Here is a 25,593-nt window from a genome sequence, read left to right on the forward strand (position 1 = left end):
ACTCTGTTTTAGGAGTGTACATGTAGGAGAGTGTAGTGTATTCATTATTTACTTAAAACTGATAAAACCTTAAATTTGTTAAAGTTTTTCTTTTTGTTTGTTTGTTTTTGTTTTTTGTCTGTCATATTTATCAGGATGATGATACAAGACCCTTGTTTTCCCTCCTGTGCATTTTTCTGAGATTTTCATTCTTTATGATGGATGTGTGAATCACCGGGTTGTGGTTCGGGAAGAAGCAATTATTGTGTTAGTCTTTGAATACATTGTTACACTACTAAATGATAATGAAGATGAGAAAGGCTGATCTCTTTATTTGTTTCTCTTGTGTTCTTGACAGCATATGGTGATGAGCTTCCGTGTGACGGAATTGCAAGTGCTGTTGGGATATGCAGGACGCAACAAGAGTGGACGCAAACATGAACTGCAAGCAAGAGCACTGTCTCTGCTTAAGAACAACTGCAGCACACCGGTGCAAATCAAAATCAAGGACTTGTACAGGAGGAGGTTCCCGAGGCGACTGGTTGCCCCGCCAACGTATCTCTCGTCAATAGTGCCGGAGCAGCAGACCAAGTTGTCGAGCCACTCGCTGAGTTCGAACTCTCTGTACACGCAGCAGCATGGACATTCACAACACTCTCCGCCCACCTCAGGGCACCACCACAATACCTCCTCACACAGCATTTCTCATTCGCACAGCTCCCACAGTTCTCACAATACGCACTCCTCCCATAGTTCACATAATGCGCATTCTCTGCATAACTCGCATAGTTCGTTATCTCCCCTTGGGTCAGCCTCATGTCCACCCCAGGCATATCACCCGGATGTGAACCTCAAGGTTTTGCCATTCTTTGATATCCTTGCGGAACTGGTCAAGCCCTCGGCTCTGAGTAAGTGTTCCCACGAGCTTCTTCAGAGATTTCTTGGCAAATATTAAATCTTCAGCAAGTGTCCTAATACAGCACAAGATTCTTGTCACAATTGCAGTCTGCCCACAACGAGAAAATACCTGTTGATGTAGATACCTAATAATGAAAGAGACCATCCATCCAAATATGTAAGACAGTGTTAATCGTTCTACAAATTAACACCATTAATGAGGCACAGTTCACACTTGACGACGTTTGTGGAACTGGAAAAGATGTAAGAAGCAGATCGTAGGAAAAAACGTTTCTTATTCAGAAAGATGGGAATTTTGTGATGATGGTGAATGATATTTCATATTTATACTTAGTTTGTCAGTGCAATTTACTTGTGACTGCATGTGTCTGTGAAATGCACATTTTTGTGAGATGATATTTTGAAATTTGTATTGATGTGCACACATTTTTTTTCCTAGCATGATCCATCCAAATATGTAAGACAGTGTTAATCGTTCTACAAATTAACACCATTAATGAGGCACAGTTCACACTTGACGACGTTTGTGGAACTGGAAAAGATGTAAGAAGCAGATCGTAGGAAAAAACGTTTCTTATTCAGAAAGATGGGAATTTTGTGATGATGGTGAATGATATTTCATATTTATACTTAGTTTGTCAGTGCAATTTACTTGTGACTGCATGTGTCTGTGAAATGCACATTTTTGTGAGATGATATTTTGAAATTTGTATTGATGTGCACACATTTTTTTTCCTAGCATGATTTGTAATTTTGTGTGCACTCTTTTTGTCTTTCTCCCTATTCTTTTCAGTGGTTGCTGGGAAGTACCGCGATCCACAGCAAACAATTCTCTTCCATCTCACACCATCACAAATCACACAAATTCTTGAATCCCAGGACCCAAGGACGCGCAACTTTGCAGTACAAGTACAGTTAAGGTGAGCACCAGTTATACCGTTTAGTACTAAAGGGGCATAGTTGTGCCATTGACCTCCATGTACTAGTCTAGAAACTTCAGCTGTTGTCGCACTACGGAAAACTACCGTTTGTATAGTTTCAGTACCCAGTATTTTTCTTTACGTAGTTGGGTAGTGTGACCATAAACTTCTCAAGAATTACCAGCAAAACTTCCTTTTTACGCTCGGGAAATTTCTCACTTCTGCGAAACTATGTGTAGTTTTGTGTTAGGTGACCTCATATGGCTGAAGCTGTGAGAAGTTTGTCACATGATTAGAGCCATTTCATGTTGTCTGCTCATATTGCACATTATTTTGCATGTTGCTACGGGCTTTTGACCTGCGACGTGACCGTTCAGATGATGCAGCCTCCCAAGTTTGATAATGAAAACAGCTGCTTCATGCATGTGCAGAACACCATTTTTGGCCTAATTAGATTCGTGTTCACGTCGCAGATCTTAAGCTTGCTAGTGTTTCCCTCATGGAGGAAGTTGAAATCAATATAAACAGATCAATGAAGTTTTAAGCAACACCTTAGGACAAGTACTTTGAAAGTCATGGCATTTTGAATATCAGCTAATAATTGGATGTGATACCCCATTGGAGACTTGAAAGCTACAATTGTGGTCAGTTTCAGATGACATCGTTTGCGCAGAAATTTTTTTTTTTTTTTGTTGACAAAGAGGGCTGCAAGATATGCCTGAAATGATTAACTTTCTTCATCATGAAACATGTACTACAATGTAACATTTTTAGTATATCTACTTGTGAACAATCATACCATGAACCCTGATGTGTTTAATTCTTAAAGAAAGGGAGTTCGTTAAGAAAAAGTAGGAGGAGTGGAGTGATATGATATTGATGGTAATAGTGGTAATGAGAGTATTAAATAATGACGATGGTGATAACAATGATAATGATGGTGACAATGGTCACAAAAATAATACTAATGATACTAATTTACATTCACACTGTCTGAAAATGCCAAGATTCTAAGAGCCATTTTTTTTTTTTTTGTATCATCATACTGATCTGACTGCATGGGGATACAATAAGAGAAGTGGACTTGGTCTATGAAGTGATGTTTTGGTTGGGGGATACAGTGTACAGGTGGGAGATTTTGGTGAGAAACCACTGCAGGTAGCTCATAAGGGAAAAATTGGAAAGGAAATAGTTAGTGATTGGTCGATTTGTTGGATAAGAAGCCAAGACTCTCCTTGCCAGTGAACACGAGTGATGGCCATGTGGCTGTGTGGCAGAAAGCCGTGAGTGGGTGTTTTGTTCAGTGACATACATGTAGCTGAAAGGGCGGAAAGTGACCCTTAGCTGGTGGTACAGGATTCATGGTCAGGTGGGTGTGAGTTGGCTGGATAACATCCACTATGCCCACATGTTGCGCTCAGTCAAGTGCTTGAAATATACAGTATAATCTCTGTCACTTTGACTCGAGCGATGAAATAGAGTGAAGTGATGAAAGGTACTATCGTAGTCATTGTTTCATGTAAGTTATTAGCTATGCATTGCTGAATGCAAATTTGATTCCCTAAAATACATCAAGTACTGGTACACTGTGTATGTGGCTTTTATTGTATGCAATATTATGTTAATGAAGGAGAGCAATGATAATTTGTTTTATAATTTATTTATGTATATTTTTCTCACTCATGTGAAATGCCTTTTTTTTTTTTTTTTTTTTACTTCTCATTACTGTTTAATCTCTAGGGGTTTTTTGATTGTATTTTACATTTTGCAGTTATGATTCAGTCACTTTTTTGTTTATTTTGCTGCTGCTGCTGCTGCTGTAAAAGTAGAAGTCACTGGGTTAATTTGCCCATATTGAGGCATTTTACATGAGTGGGGACTTTGTAATAAGCTTGGGCCTTTCAAAACTGTAAGATTGCCATGGATTTATAGAATTATAAACTATTCTCACAAAATCTGTAGATTGTTACTCTTCTTATGCATGCGGATCGATATGGCTCACATTTGTCGGGGGAAATTTTCCACTTACTTGCACACTTATTGTAGGAATCAAATTGTGCTTGGTGAAATAATCATGGTAAGCTTGACTCTTTGCCGATGAGTTGAATAGTCTTGTGTCTGGGTCATTATATCCAGTTTTGCTCTTTACATTTCACCATTATGCATTCATGCCTCTGGACGCAACTATGACTCCAATTAAATATAGTATACGAGTACATCATTCAGTATAATGCTAACTGTTAATCACAGTTTGATGTATTAGTTTTATTTGTGTATGTGATCTGTACCTGACTCTGACTGCCTAAGATCTTAGTAACCGAGTGCTCCCGTCGTGCATAAAAAGTTGTGAGCAGTTTTTTTTTTTTTTAACTTGCACTTTTTGAGTTCACTCAAGCCAGGTTAAAGTGATGTCCTTGAAAGTGCCACCTGAATTTGCTAAGTCAGTAAAAATTTTGCTTGTCATTTTTCTCAAAGGGACTCTGTGTAATGTAGTCAAGATGGATTTAATCCAATGAGTCACAAGTTTGATCTATTTGGCGAAGTAGTGGACTGGACAGAACACCAAATATAACTGTTTATCAGTGCATGTGTGTATTATATGTTTGTCTTTAAATAGCCTAGCATGCAGGTATACCCAGTTGCATGTGATACAGATATAATGAATATGATCATCACTATCACTGTTGATTGTATTCTGTCATTTATTTGTAATATGTTTTATTCATAGGAAGTATTGGAAGTAGGTTTTCAGGTGTGTGATATGGACAGTAGATAAATTGGCTTCTGTGTTGTATTTTACATCCGTCAGAAATCTGTAATTATTACTTTTCCCAGTGGCTAATATGAAAGGCAGAATGAAACCTGTGTGAAGTCTTTTTTTGATGCATTAATGCCTGGTATTAATGCTTTCTTTGAGTCTGTCATGTAAAAAGATCAACATTTCGTGAAATGAATCATTACGGGTAGACCTAATGGGTGTGTGTTTTTATGTCTCATGATTACTTGGTTAATCATCATTTAACCTGTTGAGGACAGGCTGATTTTGCTATAACACACATTTCCCATAGACACCTGCCAGAGTATTCTTGGGACTTGTCTTCAACGGGTTAATGCTGCAATCAGCTTTTCTTTTTTTTTTTCTTTTTTTTTTTGTATGGAGATTTCTTAGCGTGATTGTTAAATGCCTGTGAAACCTGCAGTGAATGTTCATCCAGGTGGGTGATTGTGCATAAAATGATTTCTAAGTTACAGTCTGCATCATAGTTAATCAGTCTCAAAGGTTACATTTTGCACAAATCTTCAACTCATGCTTTGTGAGACCCAAACTTCTTCCAATATTTTCTTGTAGTCCATGAAGGAAGGCCATCCAATGTAATTATTATTTTGCACAGATCAAATACATTCCCTCCCAAGGAATTCATTCTTGTGTGTGTGTGTGTCATTGTTCAGAATTTTAAGTAAACTACAATGTACCTACCTTCCCAAGAAATTCAACCATTTTGTCAGTCATTACCCACAAGCTGCTTTAGTCTATTAAGCTACATGTACTTGCTGCATGTTTTGTACAATATTGTAATTGTACAAGGGGGGTGAGGAGAGACTTTTCCCACCTCCCTGGTACAAGCATGGTAATGTGAATTTGCACATTGCACACAGAAATCTGGGGAATCAGGCATTTTGCAGGAACAGCTGAGAATTTTTTGTCGTTAACTAATAAGTTGATTACTTCTGCACATCTTATGCACACTCTAGACAAGGCAGAATATGCTCTGATATTGGATGATGATTTTTTTTTTTCAAATACAAGTGTATCTATGTAGAAAACAGCAGTGTAAATGAATTGCATGATAGTATACACAATGTGATATATCATGCAGGCAAGCCCAGAGGGAGAACGTGCGTTCATGCTTTATTCCTTCAGAAAATGTGTTACATACAGTAGCTCAGGGAATAATTTTCGTTGTATCACATCATACTTTGCTATCTATGCATTTTTGATGACTGCTGTACAAAATTTCCTGCGTGTAGCAGTTTGTTTGTTTTTTTACATAGGACTGCATACTGTAGCACTGTGTTTAAAGTATTTTTCCATTGATTAAAACTGCTAATCAAATTTTGAGAATTACAATTATTCCCTGTAGCTGATATAGTGTATAAATGAGTTTACTAATGATGTAATATGTACTGAAAGGGTCAGCAGTCAGCATTGAGCTAAACTGACATGGGGGGGGGGGGAATCAGCATTTGCAAAAGACATCTTTCCAGGATATATGCACCAGCCATTGTAAGGAGTTTACAGTACTATCTTTTGGAACTCTTAAAATGTGTGGCTAGAGCTATTTTGAATAATTCAGTACTGATTTTGTCACAAATACCTGAGAGCAGATTTTGACTAGATTCAAACCAATTTGGGGGAAAACTTTCTAGTTCTGAAACATCATTTAGAATCCTCTGAAGCATGCAACACCTTCAAAGGTTTTGCTGTGTTCACGCTAGATGATTGGGACTCTAAAAGGTCTCAGCACAAAGCTTCTAGCACAAGTCTGGAGTGAGTCTGGCTTGTCTGGAGTGAGTCTGACTTGAGACTGGGGTGAATGTGTCGCGTACATTGTACAGATATTTTCGCAAATGAGGAGGTCACAGACATTTTTGTGAGATTTTGTTTTCGCGGAGGCCCTCATAAGTGCACTTATACCTTGGCGCATGGTGACATTTTCTGCATGTTATATTCGTGGTCCAATTGTGATTCGCGAAATTCACAAAAATTAAACCCTCGCGAAAAATATCAGTTTATACAGTAAGTAGAGTTAAGCTCATTTTAGGAATTTGAACATTTTGGCATTGTACAAATGAAATGAAAAACAAACTTAATCTCTGTGATTGAAAGATCATGCAAGACTTCTGTATGTTTATCATTAACAGATTTTGCTTGGCAGAAACCAGCTGTGAACAAGATGACCGCATTCCAACTAGTGTGACAGTAAAAATCAATGGAAAACTCTGCACACTACCGGTGAGTATAGAAATCATGATGCAACTTGAACTGTTAATGTGTGTACCAACTTACACTGTTAATGTGTGTACCAACTTACAAAGCTAAAGTAATTACTAATCCACGTTTTACATTTGATATTTTGTGCAGGTACTTACAGGTAAGTTACACATGAGGTCAACATTAATTTTAATGGCAGATGTGAGCCCTGAGTACTTAATGTATCCTCCCTGGTTACTATTTATTGGTAGCTGGCGCCAGTGTTATGCCTTTAAAATGTCCAGCTTGCAATAGGAAATTACTTTAGACAATTGATAAACACAATGGAACATGTACACATCTACTGGAGTGTCTGCCCAAACAGGCACACTTTGTGACAAAAAAAAAAAGAAAAAAAGAAGAAGAAGAAGATGAAGAAAAGATAAGATCACCATACACTGTAGTTCACTTTTGTTACTTCGGTTGACTGTATTGCACATACTGTATATCAAGTACTAGGGAATTTTTGCAGCAGAAATAGTCATCTGTGATCATAAGATTGGCAATATTTCTGCATATTCTTTTGAGAAAGATCGGATGAAAATGGTACACTCATTCAATCTACAAAACCAGCAAAACAACAACGAGAAGCAATCTTTTGATTTTGTCAATTTCAGAGAGAAACGGACACTCACATTTTCCAAGATGTGTTAAGAATCACAGAAAACAAAAGGCTCATTTGAAAGATTTTTTTTTTCTGTAGAAACACTATAAAGGATTGATATTTTTGAATAGAAATGCCTCTTTGTCAATGCCTGGTAGTTTGTATAGTTAATGCACATTGTTGATATTTAGACTTTAATTGGACTTTCATCATAAATCACATTGATATGGAATTTCCTTTGACAGGGCTGACCATCTTTTGCAGAAATCATTCATACTCTGTGTATATATCTTCCACATGCAATTTCTGCCACGCACACACAAAGCTTTGTATTCCAAAGTTTGTTTAAATTTAGTCCATGTACTAAATTAAGCATGAAAGTATAGCTGTACCTTTCTCATACACTTATCAACATGCAGTGTGGGGGCGTAAGCAATCTGTCACGCGCCTTGACGCCGAAGTAATGTGCATAAACCATGGACTTTGTAATGTAAACCATCTTTGTGATTACAGGTCAAATAGTTTAGAATACCGGTATATTTTGTGATTTGAGCGCATACTATGCTGTATACTGACATAAATGATACGAGTTATAAATAACCTACACAAGAAAGTCTACTCCACTCTCACAGCAGAACCTATTGCAAAAGAGATTAAGTTACGAATATGATATCAAAATATGTGTCACAGCCGTCCAAAACAACATATTATGGAAAATTCCACCCCCTTCTTTCTGCATGAGAATAGATAGTATAAGTTATTACACCATGGGGGTGAAGAGTGCCTTAAATTCATGTTGGATCTCGGATGTCAACAGTACTCCTTGTCTCTGGCTCGATGGTAATATGATCATCAAGTGTGATGTGAAATGGTGATTGGCGATGAAGGATGTTAGATGATGAGAGATAGTGTAGTGTGAAAAGAGTGAATGAATGAACCAAATCATCCTTTAATCTGTCAAATCATTTGCCATTGCAGTAAAGACCCATTGAGGCACTAATGCCCCCCCCCCAACTTTAAAGTATGGTGAACGAGACATCAAAATCAAGAAAATCATATTAAAAAAGGTGTCAAAGCAGAGGGAAATGTCTCCTAAAACAGATAATTAATGTGACTTATTAAAAGATATTCGCGCCACTGAGAAATCGCGAGTTAAAACTGACTGATTTGCTTCACTGATATTAGCCCCGGAACAGCTGTCTTTTTCGAGCCCTAAAATATGACGTCACGAAATGAACAAAACCCTTTACGAGTGCAGCGGGACATCGAGGCCCCCATTCATAAAGCACGTATTTCTTGGTGGGCGGATGCAGTATCTGGCCTGTCTTTAGTCGCCTCTGCTTTCTCGGCTGAGACATTAAAACGTCCAAATTTCCCTTATAGTGTACGGAAAGACTTTGAGTTTGACATCGAGAGTGAATTGAGTGATGACAGTGACAATGACACTGATAGTGACAGTGGCAAAGTCAGAGCGGTAGAAGAAGCGATTGAGAGGCGACGGATATGGATGGCCGCCGAGAACACAACTCGTTTGGTACATACATGGAAACGGGCACACTGCCTCTCCATACGTATGCCCCAAACGAACCACGTCCGCAACGGCCCTCCATAGACGGAGCCCACTGTGTGGATGGAGTGGTAGCACAGCGCACATTTCATGACGTCATAATTTTGGTCAACAAAATTTCGCCGTCAGATCGGGTTCTGGTGGTCTAAAAAGAGTCTTAAAACACCATCTCTCTATCGTTCTGGAGACGTTTTTACCTTCTGAAAGTTAATTATTCATATTCCTAGAGAATTAAGCTTTCCAGGAATGTATAAATCACCTTGTTTATGAATATCGTCCTTTTTTTCTCGTTCACCATACTTTAGAGGTACTAGCCCACATTTGCAAACCCGCGAAAATCAAAACTGCATAAAACAGGTCCAATATGACTTCAAGTACAAGTTATAACAGTAACATACTTCACCTGTTGCTCTTTGTCCATACCATTCGATAAAAGAGAGAAAATCATCGTTTTAAAATCAATTTTCAAACCAGGTCAACCCGACCCAAAATCGAATTACGAGCGCGGGCTAGCTACGTACATGTAACTTACACATGTATCGCGTGCATGTAGTACGTACGTGGACCGGAGCTAGCGAGCGTTATACGCATGCATACGGTGCATTTTCATTCATTTTTATGAGAGTAATGGACTAATTGGAACGAAATTTTGCACAGGTGTTACTGCAATCATACCCAAACTCCATGCTAACTATGAGACCAATTAATGCAGGTTTACAAATGTGGGCTAATACCTTTAAAGGCCAAAATGTCAAGTTGCTCTGAATTTTAGTCATTGTCCAGTGCAAAAGTAAGTTGCAGTGATTTTTTTCTTTTTTTTTTTAATTCTGACATGAACAAGAACTACGATATGTCACAGATCAGGACTTGTAAGATAATTTAGCAAGGGTTAAATTTGTCATCAAGAACCATAGTGACAAAACATAAAACTAAATTTTTATCCCGTAGTAGGAAGGAGAGTTGCAGATTTCTCACCATTGAAAGAGTATGCATTGTATTTCTGGGAGGTGATATATTAGCATATTGCTACTTTTGCAAAATCCACTTGACTTGCGAAAGTATACCCACCACAAAGTTTATGGTGTTCTTACTTTACTGATGTTCTTGTCTTATTGTAAAAGCTGTTATTATTGCGAACAGATCTTTAATGAGGAGGTCACAGACATTTTCATGAGATGTTGTTTTCGCGATTTGACACCGAGGCTATCATAATTGCAGTAATACATGTCCATTTGCTATATTTTTGCATGTTTTTAAATCCACAGCCCAACAATGATTTGTAAAATTCTTAACTAGAGAAGCACTCTGAGAGCGCGGACCTCAACCAAGCAGCTAATTTCCACCGATGATCTTGTCCTTCCATAGAGATCAGTGATTTCAACCCAAACATATACATGCATGCTGAAAATCACCCAATTTCGCAATATAGAAGCCTTTTGTTATGTCATCAACTTCCAGCTGCGCAGCGCGCCTCGTCTTAGCAGAAACTATAGGGCGCATTTCAGTGCGCGTATGAAAACCTCAAAAATGCGCAGCTTGAACTCCAAAGTTCATTGACCCTCCCTGCCAAAATATCGAAAATCCTTCATAAAATCTATAAAAATTTCTGGATCACTACCAAAATTTGATCATCTGTTACTTGTTACATTGCCAACCTTTCCTGCATTTTTCATCTGAATCAGTTTTCAACTCAGCGCGCCTCGCCTTAGCAGAAACTATAGGGCGCATTTCAGTGCGTGTATGAAAACCTCAAAAATGGGCAGCTTGAACTCCAAAGTTCATTGACCCATCCTGCCAGAATATCGAAAATCCTTCATAAAATCTATAAAAATTTCTGGATCACTACCAAAATTTGATCATCTGTTACTTGTTACATTGCCAACCTTTCCTGCAATTTTCATCTGAATCAGTTTTCAACTCAGCGCGCTTAGCAGAAACTATAGGGCGCATTTCAGTGCATGTATGAAAACCTCAAAAATGCGCAGCTTGAACTCCAAAGTACATTGACCCTCCCTGCCAAAATATCGAAAATCCTTCATAAAATCTATAAAAAATTTCTGGATCACTACCAAAATTTGATCATCTGTTACTTGTTACATTGCCAAACTTTCCTGCAATTTTCATCTGAATCAGTTTTCAACTCAGTGCGCCTCGCCTTAGCAGAAACTATAGGGCGCATTTCAGTGCGTGTATGAAAACCTCAAAAATGCGCAGCTTGAACTCCAAAGTTCATTGACTCATCCTGCCAAAATATCGAAAATCCTTCATAAAATCTATAAAAATTTCTGGATCACTACCAAAATTTGATCATCTGTTACTTGTTACATTGCCAACCTTTCCTGCAATTTTCATCTGAATCAGTTTTCAACTTTGAGTTATTTTGCGCACAGACAGACAAACAAACAAACCAACAAACAAATAAACCAATGGTAATGAAAACATAACCTCCTCCCTTGGCAGAGGTAAGAATTAAACTTAAGTGAAAATAACAGCTTTCTCAGTATTCTAATACCCCAAAGACATGTACTGAATACGGCAAATATTTCGTGAGATTTTTATTTTCGCGAATTTCGTAAGTCAGGTGATATTCGCGAATAAAGACACTCAAAAATAATAACTCTGATCTAGATATGAATGTGGCGCACACATTATACATTTCTCCGCTCAGTACAGTACTCCACGATCGCGAACTTAACCACTCGCGAAATCGTTGCGAAGTCACTATTTGCAAAAATTTAGACTCGCTGTTATGGTGTATAAAGTACTCCTTGCGAACCGATATATTGCAAAATATTGTGATTACTTGCCATGTAGTACTACATTGTAAATAAGTGCTGGGGTTAAGAAGGTGCTTAGGGCATGCCCTGTTATCCCTCCCTTTAATAAGGGATTTGTATTTCAAGTTACCTTCCAAACACACACAGAGCAGTGCATAAGCAAACACACACACACACACACACACGCACATACACACAAACACACATACACACACACACACACAGAAACATGCACACAAGACACACAACCACACACACACTCACAGTGCATGCAAAACACATGTTAGCATGCACAGATACACAACATACACACAAAGACACACAACATTGTATAAGCACTGCAGTTACACTGTGCCCGGATGTATAAATGGCATTCACTTCTATATTGTATTGTACACACAGACACACACACACACACACACACACACTGTATCTGTATGGAAATGTCTTTGTGTGTGTATTATACGATATCTGTGTATCATTTGTGTGTATGGAAGAGGCAGCAGTGGTCATATCACAGCATTGCAATCATTGTTGTGTATGGTTGTGTATACATGCATAATAGCTGTCTTCATGTGTTTGTGTATGCGTGTGTACTTGTATGTATTTGTGTCTTGTGTATAATATCTAGTGTTTCTTGGCTTCAATGTTATAAATAGCTCTTTGTCAACATGCATAAAGATTTGTTTGCTAAAACCGTTGCCTGAGCAAGACTTATATGTTTGTAATGTTCATGCATTTGCATACGTATACACACTCCAGTTATACAATCTTTAAATCTCCAAATATATACTGTACCTATTACATACATTGCACAGTGTTTAAAAGACAAAAACAAAAGATCATGATATATTGAGACTTTTATTACTTAGTGATGCTTTTGAATGGTAAAGTCAATGATTCACACCTATATTATTATCATTATTATTATTCAATCATTGCAAGGAAATAATGTATCACTTTCGGTTTGAATAAGTTTTGATATATCATCATGATTATTATTGCTTATGTGGGTGTGGGATTGAAGATATGGAATAAGATGCAATAGTTAAACATGACGTGGGAGTGCTGTGCTTTACATTGCTGGGTAGACAGTGAAATAACAGTAAACAATAATATTGTTCACTCCTGGCTGAACAGGAACCTTTTTGAATTTTATCGTAGCAACAGTTCTGGTTTCAGTCTCCTGCTTGTCACAAGATCATGTCATTCACAGAGATTTTATGCCTGTTGAATACAGGGCTGCCAACTCTCACTCATTGAGAGTGAGACTCACTCATTTTGGTCCTTTCTCACTCTAAAACTTTATTTCATTTGCATGCATTTCTATTGATCTCACTCATTTTGACTCCTAAATTACAGCATTGGCCTATGGGAGTCTCACTCTCAACTAGTTTCCAATGTTGGCAGCGCTGTGAATATGTGTTGTCAGTAGTAACAAAAACATACTAAAGCTACATTTTGTACTACAGCAGCAAGGAACGTGTAGAAAACTGATTGGTTAGTACTGCAGTGCCGAGTGAGCATTGTAATATTAATGGCAGCAAGGGCTTTGTACACAATCTGGTCCCAGTCCTATGTTATACAGGAGTGAATTGTTTTTGTTTTATTTTGTTGTTGTTCTCTTTGTTGTTGTTGTTGTTGTTGTTGTTGTTGTTGTTGTTTGTTTGTTTGTTTTTTACAGGGGGTGGGGCTACAGTACACTGTAGTATGTCATTCATGCCTACTGATGTACATTCCTTAAAGTCATTCTTTAGAGGAAAGTGTAGTCAGTCTGTAATGGTACATTGTGGCCTCTGTGGCTCCAGCCTGTACATGTGGACTTTGTACCTTTGAATGGATTAACATTTGACCCCCCCCCAAAAAAAAAAAAAAAAGAGAAAAAAAAAGAGAGAAATCCATAAACTGAACAGCAAAGCAAACACAAGTTTAAACTGCTCTGCTGCACATAATTTTTTGTTGTGCTTTGATAAGTGTCAGAATAAAGGAAAACTGAGTGAAATTCGACCAATGATGAGGAAGTTCTCACTGTTTGAATGTTGGCTTTATCTCCTAACTGTAATTTTTAGCTGTAACTTGCCACACTGTCCTTTGTTTGTGTCATATAGATATACACTGTACTATAAAGTTTACACTTTCATGCCATTGTTTAATGCGCAAGAGAATATTTTGCGGTTGTCATCTGTCATAACAAACCTGACAGATATTAATACACTTCTTTTGTGTAGAGTATGAATAATATTGCTATGTATAACCTCAATGTGACTACAGAGGGTATTGTCCCGTTACTCTTGATTCTGGCTAGAGGGAGGGACATTCACTAGTGTTGTCTTCTAATTCTCAGTTAGGTTCATGCGGGGATTCCCACTTTTCTTGGAAGTTTGTAAGTATCACTATCAGAATGTCACTTGACAGCCTCAAAATAGTACAGCTTCTATGAATAAAGTTTTGGTAGTCTGTCAAAGATGCGATGTACATCATATTTGAAAGCTTTATGACACTGAGCCTTGTTGAGGACACAGTATGGTGGATGATGTTTGTTACAAGTGTTTCAAAGGTTCAATAATCCGAAAATGAACTGAAATAAGGTTTGTTATTCCGAAGGTTCGTTATTCCGAAACACGCAAATTCTATATACCTACACTTTGTACATAGTATTAAAGTATTTGTTTGTTCATCTGAAAATAAAAATAGGGTTCATCAGTCCGAACATTTGTGTATTAGTCTGAAGGTTTGTTGTTCTGATGGTTTGTAATTCTGAAAATGATTCAAGGTTTGTTTTTCAGAAGGTTCGTTGAAAATGAAGTAAGGTTTGTTATTCCGAAGCTTCGTTAATCCAAAAACAAAATGAAGGGGTATACTTAATGAACATTCAGAATAACAAATGTTTAGAATAACAAATTGTAACATTGGTAGTACATGTATGGCTGCCAGTGAAAAAGTAGGATTCTCTGCTAATCCTAGTTACGATCGTTAACTGGTTGAGAACTGTATAAGTGCTGAATGATTTGATCAGTAGTACATGTGGTGTCTGTTTTTAAACAGAGCCCCAACATATTAAACTCTTCTCCATGGATGAAAATCGCTTTTCTCTGCATTTCATGGTGGAAAAGCCTTCTTGTAGTTGTTTGAATGTTTTGGTAATGATTGTCTTAATTGAAAGAAGAGCAAATTTTCCTATTTTCCATTATTTTAAATTGGAGATTTGACTTTACCCAATGATGTTACCTGTCATGGCCGCTTCCATCCCCCCCCCCCCCAATAAAAAAAAAAAAAAAAACAGAGAAAATTTGTAGTATTTTCACATCCCTCTGCTTCTCAAGCAAATGCATACTGCATCCAGCATACAGAGCAACGTGTACCATGAAGTTCATGCACATCACACAAAGCACACACGGTAGATGGACAATATTGGAAGGTCATAGTAGGCCTACTAGTAAAAATGCATGATCAAGCACATACTGTAAATAGCAGACATGAAGTGAAAAGAATTGAAGTATGTAAGGAAACCATGTTTGTTTGTTTTTTCTTAACTCATCAAATCCCAGAAATTACATTTCTTTGGTTAAGTAATGTATCTTTGTAAAATCTTTGCTGTTCAGTTGTGGTTTTTGTACTTCTTAGCTATTTGAGCCTGCTGTTGTTCATATGAATTATGATCATTTGTTTTGTTGCAGAATTTTTAAAAACTTTCTAATGATTGCTATATTTAAAGGACAAGTTCACCTTTGTATACATGTGGATTATGTAAGTGAATGCAGCAATATCAGCAGAATACATCAGTGAAAGTTTGAGGAAGATTTGACAATCTGTTCGAAAGTTTTGAAATTTTCTGCACAGTCACTGCTGGATGAGAAGACTACTATGGTGTATAATGTCAAATGTGTAAACAATATAGGGAAAATATAAACAGGATTCCGCAAAGTTTCATGTTTTCTTTTTTTAAAGTACACATTCCTTTGACTTGTTACTGGCATATGCTAAGGATAATAATACCCCCTGCCTTCTGAAAGAGGCAAGTCGAGTGCTTTTTTATTAAGCCAGAAAAGTAGACATATTTTGAATTTTTTTCATAATTTTGTGATATCGTTCTATGCAGGTGACATCACAAGCTGTAGTAGTCTTCTCATCCAGCAATGGCAGCATTGAAATTTTAAAAAAAAGATAAAAATCTCAACTTTTAAACAGATTGTCCGATTTTCCGATATTAAGAAGGTAAACTTGTCCTTTAAGACTGATTCTTAAATTGGCAATGCATTCTCTTAAGATTAAATTTCTTGTCTCTCTTTCAAGCTAGCCAATGTTTAAAAGTTTATTTCTGATGGATTTAATGACCTTTATGTAAGTGGCGCCAGTTTCATGACGAAAAGATGATACTTCGTGCAACAACATTACTTTTGAATTCATTGAGGCAATACATGTATTTATGGGAAGGATTACTTTAAGTGTTAAAACTGAACTCACATTGTTGCAGATGCTAATCGCTCATTTATATCCTTCACCCTGTTTCCACCTACTGCAGCCATGTTTTCCACAGAACAAGCCCGGTGTGGAAGTCAAGAGGCCAGGGCGGCCAATCAACATCACCCAACTCACCCGACTCAATGCAACCATGCCAAACTACATTGAAGTCCAGTGGATTCCCGAAATCGGAAGGGTAGGTAGTGAAATGAGAATGTTTAAAACTAGCATGTTACAACAGGGGAAGACCCTCTGTAACCCAAGTCCTCAGAATCACACTTCTGTGTTCCTGCTGCTGTACATATCTTTTTATTTCCATTTTTAGCATTTATTTGCTATTTCGTATCGTAGAATAGATTCTTTTATTTGAAGCCTACTGTAAAATGAGGAATGTTCGTGTGCATTTTAATTTTGTGAATTTCGCTAGAGCAAAGATTCGCGAAATTAAAATGTATGCAAAAGTTCTTGTCTGCACTATACGCATCGAATGCCAGTGGCAATTCGTGAAAATTTCGTGAGGCGAAAAAAGCCATCGGCTCCAATTCACAAAAATTCTGTGCTGCAGATATATCCTGTTTTACACTTTTATGGTTGTAAATAATGCTATACCATTTTGCTCTGCCCCCCCCCCCCCCCATCACAATTTATGATGGTCCTTAAATTTGCAACACATTTAAGAAGATTGAAATTGGGTTTTTCTGTGTGATTTTGTCACGATTTGATGATTATAACAATTTCCATCTGATCTTCAGTATAGAATATGCAGTTAAAGTCAGTGTTGCCAGTTTGAAATTATGACACTACAGTGATTTGTAAACTAAATTCCCCCAGAACTTAGTAGCTTTATTATGGTTGCATAAATAACATGTCAGTCTATTCATTTTGCATGTGTAAGAGTTGGATTTGGGTTGTTGTTTTTTTCTGTCACTCAGAGACATGCAACAGTTGGTTATTTTTTTTCTTTACTATTCATTGGAGAGGGGCCACCAGAGGGGGGAGGGTATAAAGGTTGATGGAATATCTTGTGTGATCATTGTTAGAAGCTGTTGTGAAGTTTACTGCTGGTATAACTTTAATACAGTGCGAAAATGGCAACCTTGACTCGTCCATGACTGAAATTCTATTGTGGCTTTCTAGGGGTTGGAAGTGTTCATAGGGAATGTTCTGTAACTCTGGCTAAAGAAGGGAAGAATATGATTTTGATAATGAGCTTTATTTCATCAATTCCAATCTGTTCACAAGAATGTGACAGCCAAAATGAAGGCATGGCTAAACAGTACAGAGAAACATTGGGAGGAAGGTGAATATGTTAGGGCTGATCCTTAGATAATAAACAGACATCAAAGTTGATAAATTGATTTTGTGCACTTCTAGACAGTCTTAATCATTGATTAATTTCTTTGTTTTCCTGTATGTGGAACACAAAAATTCATTTAGCCCTTAGACGAGAGCTGCCAAGTCAGCCTAATTCTGCAGGATTCTCACTGTAAACTGAGGTATCTCATCATTTTGTAGCAAGAGAATATAAATGTCCCCTGATTTAGGAATGCCCACTGAAATGTATGCAATGCCAAAGTACTGTATCTCCCTGATTGCTCTTTGTAACTACCTTGATTTAGATAAAATTGTGTACACCGTATATTATGTAGGGTTTATATTTTCCCAAATTTTGTGAGTTGAGTGCTATTTGCAAACTGAACAACATACAAAAATATTTTTAACTCTGATCTGCAGAATTACTGCACTCCACGATCACAAATTTACCACTTGTGAAATTGTTGGAAAGTCCCGATTCATGAAAAATTAGACTTGGTAAATGTATAGCGTATGCATTATGCAAATGTTAATAGGTCTGCCGTAGACTGATGCTGTTGAGAAAAGATTGTATTGAGTGTGTGTATGGTAGGTCTTTGTAATCAGTGTGAAATCTTGTAGAACTCATGAGCTAATTCCATCATAGTCATTCTCACTCAAGTGGTCTGCAATTTGAAATTATAGCATGTGTCATGGAAGACAAAAAACAAACAAACAACAATTTGATACTGTGCATGAATGTATGTGCACAAAGCACAAAGTTCCTTAGCTCTTTGCTTCTAGATGTTCTCTGCTACTGTCTTTGTTTTATTTTGAAATTTGAGTAAAGCGAATAAACTCTAATCCAAGGATAAGAATCATCAGCCACATTTAGATTAAGTTTTGAGAAGCATTCTGCTCATTTTCTGATATTTTAGCATGTCATACAGTTTTTGGCATGGAGTGTGACACATTTTTTAGGGTGTCGCATGTAAATTTTTGGCATGTGTGATATCATGCTGTAATACCCGTGCAGACCATCCTGGTGTTAACAGCAAAATTCTATTTCATAATGCTCTAAAAACAGTGTAAATTTCATGGAGTAAGTTATCTAAATGTCTTGGAGTAGAGAAGTATGATGCTTGTGAACAGAGTACCGAAATTATTATTCTTTCATTCAACCTGTCAGAGTAAGCAGGTGTGAAAGGGGAAAGTAGTCTATGCATCTTTTGAACAATTATTTGAAGTTACTGGTTATGAATATTGTGCAACCAACCATATATTACTGCACCTGTCATGTGATAAGGAGAATTTTTTTTTTTTTTTTTTGATGGTGTAGGATATTTTGCACATTTTGTGCAGCATGAAACTTGGCTGAAAGTATAAACAGCGTGCAAATTTGTGATATGGACCAGTCACCATTTATGTGCTACCAAAGCTCATAACTGCTATAGCAGTGGTGAGCTGTTTGAAGTGCTTGCTCAAATGTTGTGACTGACAAATCACAAATATGCTACGTTCATCATACTTGGCCAAGGGCAAAAAGTTCATAGTGCAATTATTTCCACTTTTACAGGCCTATTTCAAACGTTACAAATCTTGCAGCAAGTCTGCAGCATTCGAAGCGTTAAGAATCCTCAGGTATTATTTGATTTTGCATGGTCATGTATGTTTTTTCTGTCTATTCTGTCTTGCAGTCTTACTGCCTGTCCGTGTACCTGGTGAGGCAGCTGAACTCAGAAATACTCCTCCACAGGCTGCGCAGCCGAAACATTCGCAATCCAGATCATTCAAGAGCCCTGAGTAAGTAGAGAGGAAATGTCAGGCACTGCCAGATGCTCACATTTTTTGACAGTCTGTGTAGCATGCCTGATCAATTCAAGAAACACTCAACACTCTGGAACCATGTTGCCTCTACAGTTGAATTGAGAGTACAAATAATTTGATACCTCCAGTAAGATGGTACTTCAATTCAGTCACAATGATAGTGTTACATCAAGGAGGTTAGAGAGATTGAGTTAAAACTGGCTGTACTTAAACAGCTGTCAGTTTTCTGTGGATGTACAAAAGAATTCAACAGGTACATTTGTGCCTTTGATGATCGGGGTTCGATGCTGCCATCTTTCTGAGCAATCAGAAGATTCATTTTGAAAGCTTACATAATATCGGCTATATTTTGCTTATTTAATTATTAAACGATATGAAATTTCACATACCGATAAAGCATATAAAACAAAAGTAGATCCTGTTCAGAAATATGTGCAAACATGAAATCAGCGCTGCACTCCTCAGTTATCCAACTGACAATATCTTGCATGCCAAGGGGTGATTGAAGCTACAGTGTACGCCCAGTTGAGATGGACTGTTCTTACATGAATTAACAAATTTTCACATGAACTGACAAATTCATGACATCCAGATAAGTGATGAATACCATGGGTCCATTTCCTGAAAGTCTTATAAGAGACTTTTTGCTCATCAGAAGACACACTTAAGAGAGACTTCACTTTTCTACATAGCTGCATATGAGCAACTTCGGCCATTCTGAGGTTTATGTAAAGACTTTTATGTGATGATTTCATGAAATGGACCCCAGTTATTAACATGAGCCCAAATGACATATATACAACATTTCTGTAGATGCCAGTATTCAATACCATGTCATTCACTGAGTTGCAAGAAGTTCACAAGTGATTGTGCAATGTCGTCCATCTCTTGCAGTCAAGGAAAAACTGTCCCATGACCCAGACAGTGAGATCGCCACCACCAGTCTACGTGTCTCCCTCATATGCCCTCTGGGCAAGATGCGGATGTCGGTGCCATGCCGACCGGTGACCTGCACGCATCTCCAGTGTTTTGACGCTTCACTCTACATCCAGATGAATGAAAGGTGAGCGACTTCTAACTGATTTTGGAACAAAGTGATTCCCAGAACTTGCCTCCCTGCCACACTTTGTTCTCTCTCTCTCTGCAGATGTGTGTGTGTGTGTGTGTGTGTGCGCGCATCTTTGTGCTTGCATTCTGTGACTGTATTTTGCTAGCCGTGGCCAACAACAAAGAAAAATTAAGTTGGAGATCATGCTGCAAGTTCTACATTATAAATTAGTAAGTTAATGATGCAAAATTTTTCCTACCTTTTTTCACCCTAACTTTCTTGAACTATACTGGTCTAGTAATGAATAAGAATAACAAAAGCCATTGTTACATTTTAAGATGTGCTATACATGTACCAACTACCTTAAACCTAGAACAAGGGTGGAAATTTCTGTGAATTTGTACTATCAAAACAGTAAAGTATCAAGAGTCAGTGAAATTAATAACACACAAATTTTCTTGCGCTGGATGAAGTAAAAGAAAAAAAAATGTCTCTGCATTCTGTCTCTGTAAATTTCTGCCCTTAACAGTATTGGATTATTGTTAACACCTTTGTGTTGTACAGCCTAAAGACATTCGTTGTTTAGTGATTAACTGTGCCCTAACTTATGAAATGAAATTGCCATGCTATTGTCTGTTTGCACATTTTCATTTGTATTGCAGGAAGCCAACGTGGATATGTCCTGTATGCGACAAGAAAGCTCCGTTTGACTCATTAGTAATTGACGGGTATGAAGACTCTCATTGTCGGTTACATGTTATCAATGAATTGGTCGCCGTCACTGAATTCATGACTTCAGTGAGAAGCTAAGGCAAATGTAATGCAGTATTATACTCTTGGGATGACCAGTAGTTGCCACGTCGGGCCACTTGATTCTGTATTTGCATTTCTGTTATAATGAGATGTTTCAGCTGGTTAGATCCATTTGTAAGAGTAGGTTGTAAAGAGTATCATGTAGCAGTGTCAAAGTTCTAACTCATTGCATGCTGAAAGAGCCCATCTTTCTTGGTATGGATTGCGCCCTTTAAAGTCAGTTTTACCTGTATAGTCATGATAATGCATTTATGTTTTCAATGACTTCCTGTATACGCCATATATACCGCGAGTCTAAATTTTCGCGAATTGGGACTTCCCGATGATTTCATGAGTGGTTAAATTTGCGATCGTGGAGTACTTGTCTGAACGGAGAAATGTATAAGTGTACGTCTCATTCATATCGGGATCAGAGTCAATAATTTAGTGTGTTTTTAAATTTGCGAATAGCACCTGACCCGCGAAAATAAAAATCTCGCGAAATATTCGCTGTATACAGTACTTTGCATTACTAAGAAACAATTTTACCATGATATGTATATTGTTATGTAAACCTGGAAGTTCTTGATTTGTTATTTTTGTATACCAGTATGCTGAATTAATTGTTCCCATGTTACAGGGCGTCCAAGAATAACAGTGTATACACCACTTACAAGTCTACCTTGGGTAAAAAATACTACTTACATGAATAAGTGGAATTATTCCCCCTCTATGTTCATTACACTATTGAGGTTGACAATTCAAACAGATTATGTATACATTGTAATTGATCACAGTGGGTAGGATTCATTTTGCCCAGGACTGATGTTACTGTCACTCCATGTAAGGACACTGATAAGACAAAAGAAAAGAAAAAAAGATACATGTAATGATGACATGGATCCTTCAGACTTGCTTCAAGGTGAGGACACTAATGAGCTCGCTTGTTCATCAACAGACTCTTCCTGGAGATCTTGCGTAATCCACCAGAGAGCAATGAGATCATCTTTGTAGAAGATGGCTCCTGGACACCTCTGGGACCCAAGCAGGAGAAGCCATCTCACATCCTCTCCTCACCTTCAAACTCTTCAAAGGGTGGCCACTGTGAGTGAAATATCTCCAATTTTTTCCTCATTTTTTCTCTTGGGGGGGGGGGGGGGTGGGGGGGGGGAGGGGAGTCCTTGTCAGCATGGATTTGCATCATTTGATATTTTTATGCTGCATAACGTCGCTGGGTTTGCATCTCAAATTTTGGTGAAAATGACTTTTTTTTTTTAATTATTAATGGTCAAATAAGTGGTTATGTGGTGCCCTGCCAAATCCTAACCCTCTTACCCTAAAAATGAAGCCACCACAACATGTCAAAGGAAAGGCTATCCAATTTGCTATAGTGCTTTGGCGGCTATGTTTTTGGGCTCTCTTGAACATTCGACATTTTGTAGATATGAGGTCTTGTTGGCCCAGCGACGATAAAGCTTATTTCTTGCAGTTAGTTGTTCTGTATTAGCAAATTTTGCTAGTAAACTGGTATTGACAAAATTGACAGCATGCCAAAATATTACCTCCTGCAACAGAGTTCAATGTATATCAATTTCAAGGTGTGAAACCTCGTACTCTACTTCGTTAAAAGGAAAAATATCTCTTTCTTGTTCTGTCCTGTAGTTGTAGATCGCAGACTTAACCTTTGTGAAATGGTCATACAAGCCTTGTTACATGAAAAATATGATGTATAGTAGTTCCAGAAGTACATAGGCGTGTGTGCTAATGTCACATGCATTGTTAAATGCACTGCCTAGAGATGAAGCCCATTTGCATGATCACATACTTCACTGCAAGATTGTGTTCAAATTAACGTAATTGATTCTGGTTTTCATGTCTGAAACATCAAAAGGCTCTGTTTAGAACTAGATGTTGAAGTGAAATGTATGTGGAAGCTTGTGTTTGGCATGTTTCTTTCTGCTGCCATTGTGCAATATACTTTTGTATATCTTTTTATTTACTTTCATAGCATCCTCACAATCAACACCCAGCAAGAAATCAAAAGAAGTGGTCATCGACCTGACATTAAGCAGCTCAGAGGAGGAAGATGATGATGATGACGACGATGACGATGACACCCCAGTCCAGCCAATCCAGCCAGCTCCTGCCCAGCAGCAGCAAGAACCCCAGAAGATCGACAGCGACAAGGATGCCGAGGTGGAGGAGGACTTGGAGGATGCCGACCTGGATGACGACACGGCGGTACAGAATTATGCCTCCAGGGTGGAGCAGCGCATCAACGACGATGACGACGACGATGACGACATCAGCGAGGCCATGCCAACCATGACGACCAGCGCCGACCACGGGAGCAATCGCGTTGAGCGGGGCCGGGAGACGCCCCACATGCCGCCCTTGCCCATACTCCCTACACCAACATCGAAAGGGTGCGTTGACTTTCCATTCAATCTTTCCTATAGACCAGATCAGACACTCAGTAGAAACTGGCACTACACGTATGAGACTAACGGGTCTGACACGCCACAGGGGACCAGTAGCATCCATGAAGACTTCATTGACCTAGGGGACATGGGCCATCAGGTCCCACTCAATTTCTCGCCAATGCGGCACGGGCCTTACAACAATAACAGATACAGTCCCTATTCACACTGATGAGAGTTGCTAATCCACAAAATAGCATTGACATCATTCTTGTCACCAGCACTAGAGCTGCGAAACGAGATGTAGCTGATGGAATGATTGTTCCTTTTCCTTTTGATAGAAGAGGCACATGTAGCTTTCTGCATTCAAAGGCAAGCCAGAAAGTTGGTGCCATTTCAATAGTGTACGGTGAGATGCTGTCTCAGATCTGAAGTAGACCATCTAACATGGAAGCACTGCATGCGTGTGTTTTGTGTAGGGTGGAGCACGTTTTTATTGGTTTTTTTATCTGCATTACATCAGTTGAATACGAGAACATTAGTGCAGCTTTTAGTGTCATTAGCACCTCAAAGCTTGTAGCTGATTTGTTTCATTTGAGAGCCAAAAGGTAATAACCTTTGATATAACAAAAACATATTTATGCCTTTCCACAATGTCACCATGTGCTGTTTCCATTTCATACAGTGGATGTTGCTCATGCCAGAATCTCAGTTTAGACTTCAAAGCAACATGCTGTAAATGCTTGCGTATGGCCAAGAGTAGAGAATAGTTGAGCTGTGAAGTTTAGAAATTGATGCCTAGTGCAGCTTCTAAACACACCCAGGAAATGCAGCAATAAACTTTAATTGCTCCTCAGAGGTTTCATCTCTACAAACGCATGTGGCGTTTGATGCATTTTGTTTAAGTGCAGAATGATGCGTGCCAATGGTAGTTGAACATGTCCTGCATGTCCTTGCCTTTTGTTTGTCTGTCTGTTTGTTTTTTGTTGTTTGTGTTTTTTTGTTTTTTTGACATTTGACCATTTGTGTTAGTGGATGTACTGCGTAATAAATTTGTATCTTCCATGTCACCATTGCTTGTGCGTGTGCCTTTTCCATCCATGTTTACCCTCATCACCATCAGTGCTACTAAGCTACTGCATAAAGTCCAACTTAACATCAGTTTTGGTTTGCAGTGCATTGTCTGTCCAGACTATAAACGCATTTTCTGTTTAGATTCTATAAATGTAAGATGATCAGCACTGTTGTCTTGCTGTAATTTCATTGGCCATCTGGTGATGTAGTGTATATCTGTTAAAGGGACTGTACAGTACTGGTTGAGGTGGGGATACTTGTTTTGAACATTCCTAAGTGAGATAATGAAAAGCCTCTTATGAAATATAAAAGAGCATGTAATTTTAAGAAGTATTCAACGTATATTTGATGAAAATTGGTTTTCAAATGGCTGAGATATCCAAAAAAGTGCTTATAATAAAAGGCGAGATGCCACAACTTTATTAGGATCTCTTTGTTTTACCTTGTTTTTGGATATCTCGGCCATTTCAAAACCAATTTTCATCAAATAAACTTTTGATACCCCTTAGAACTGCATGCTCTTTGACATCTCATAGAGTGGTTTCTGAATATCTCGCAAAACGTTAAAAGCTAAATCCTCACCTTGACCAGAACTGTACACACCCTTTAATGTATAACAAATAACCTTGTCCACCCCCATATGAGAAGTCCATAGTGTGGCATTAAAATCCTCTAAACTACTTCTCTATTCATCTGCTGGCATTGATCAAGTACCAACATAATCTCTGTGCAGTGGGCTCAATAGGAGTTTTTTTGTTTTTTGTTTATTTGTTTTTTAACCCTAAAATGACTGGGGTATTTGGTAGCTGGAAAGACCTGGGGGGGGGCTAAAGGGCCCCCCCCCCTTGTGATCTCGGCCGTGGATCGCGCGATCACCGCGA

The 25,593-nt window shown here is 38.1% G+C and overlaps 1 protein-coding gene across 1 annotated transcript in view; it reads left to right on the forward strand.

Moving 5' to 3' along the window:
* Positions 1-25,593, forward strand: part of LOC140230433 (E3 SUMO-protein ligase PIAS2-like) — a 52,768-nt gene that overhangs the window by 10,668 nt on the left and 16,507 nt on the right. Inside the window, exons 2-10 of the mRNA XM_072310586.1 lie at positions 338-887; positions 1,691-1,817; positions 6,741-6,831; positions 16,320-16,454; positions 19,249-19,354; positions 20,273-20,441; positions 21,089-21,154; positions 22,177-22,322; positions 23,227-23,644. Coding sequence (XP_072166687.1) covers positions 338-887; positions 1,691-1,817; positions 6,741-6,831; positions 16,320-16,454; positions 19,249-19,354; positions 20,273-20,441; positions 21,089-21,154; positions 22,177-22,322; positions 23,227-23,644 — 1,808 coding nt within the window. The remainder of the gene's footprint in view (positions 1-337; positions 888-1,690; positions 1,818-6,740; positions 6,832-16,319; positions 16,455-19,248; positions 19,355-20,272; positions 20,442-21,088; positions 21,155-22,176; positions 22,323-23,226; positions 23,645-25,593) is intronic.

The sequence above is a fragment of the Diadema setosum genome, chromosome 7 (assembly GCF_964275005.1).
Source record: "Diadema setosum chromosome 7, eeDiaSeto1, whole genome shotgun sequence".
NCBI classification, from domain to species: Eukaryota; Metazoa; Echinodermata; class Echinoidea; order Diadematoida; family Diadematidae; genus Diadema; species Diadema setosum.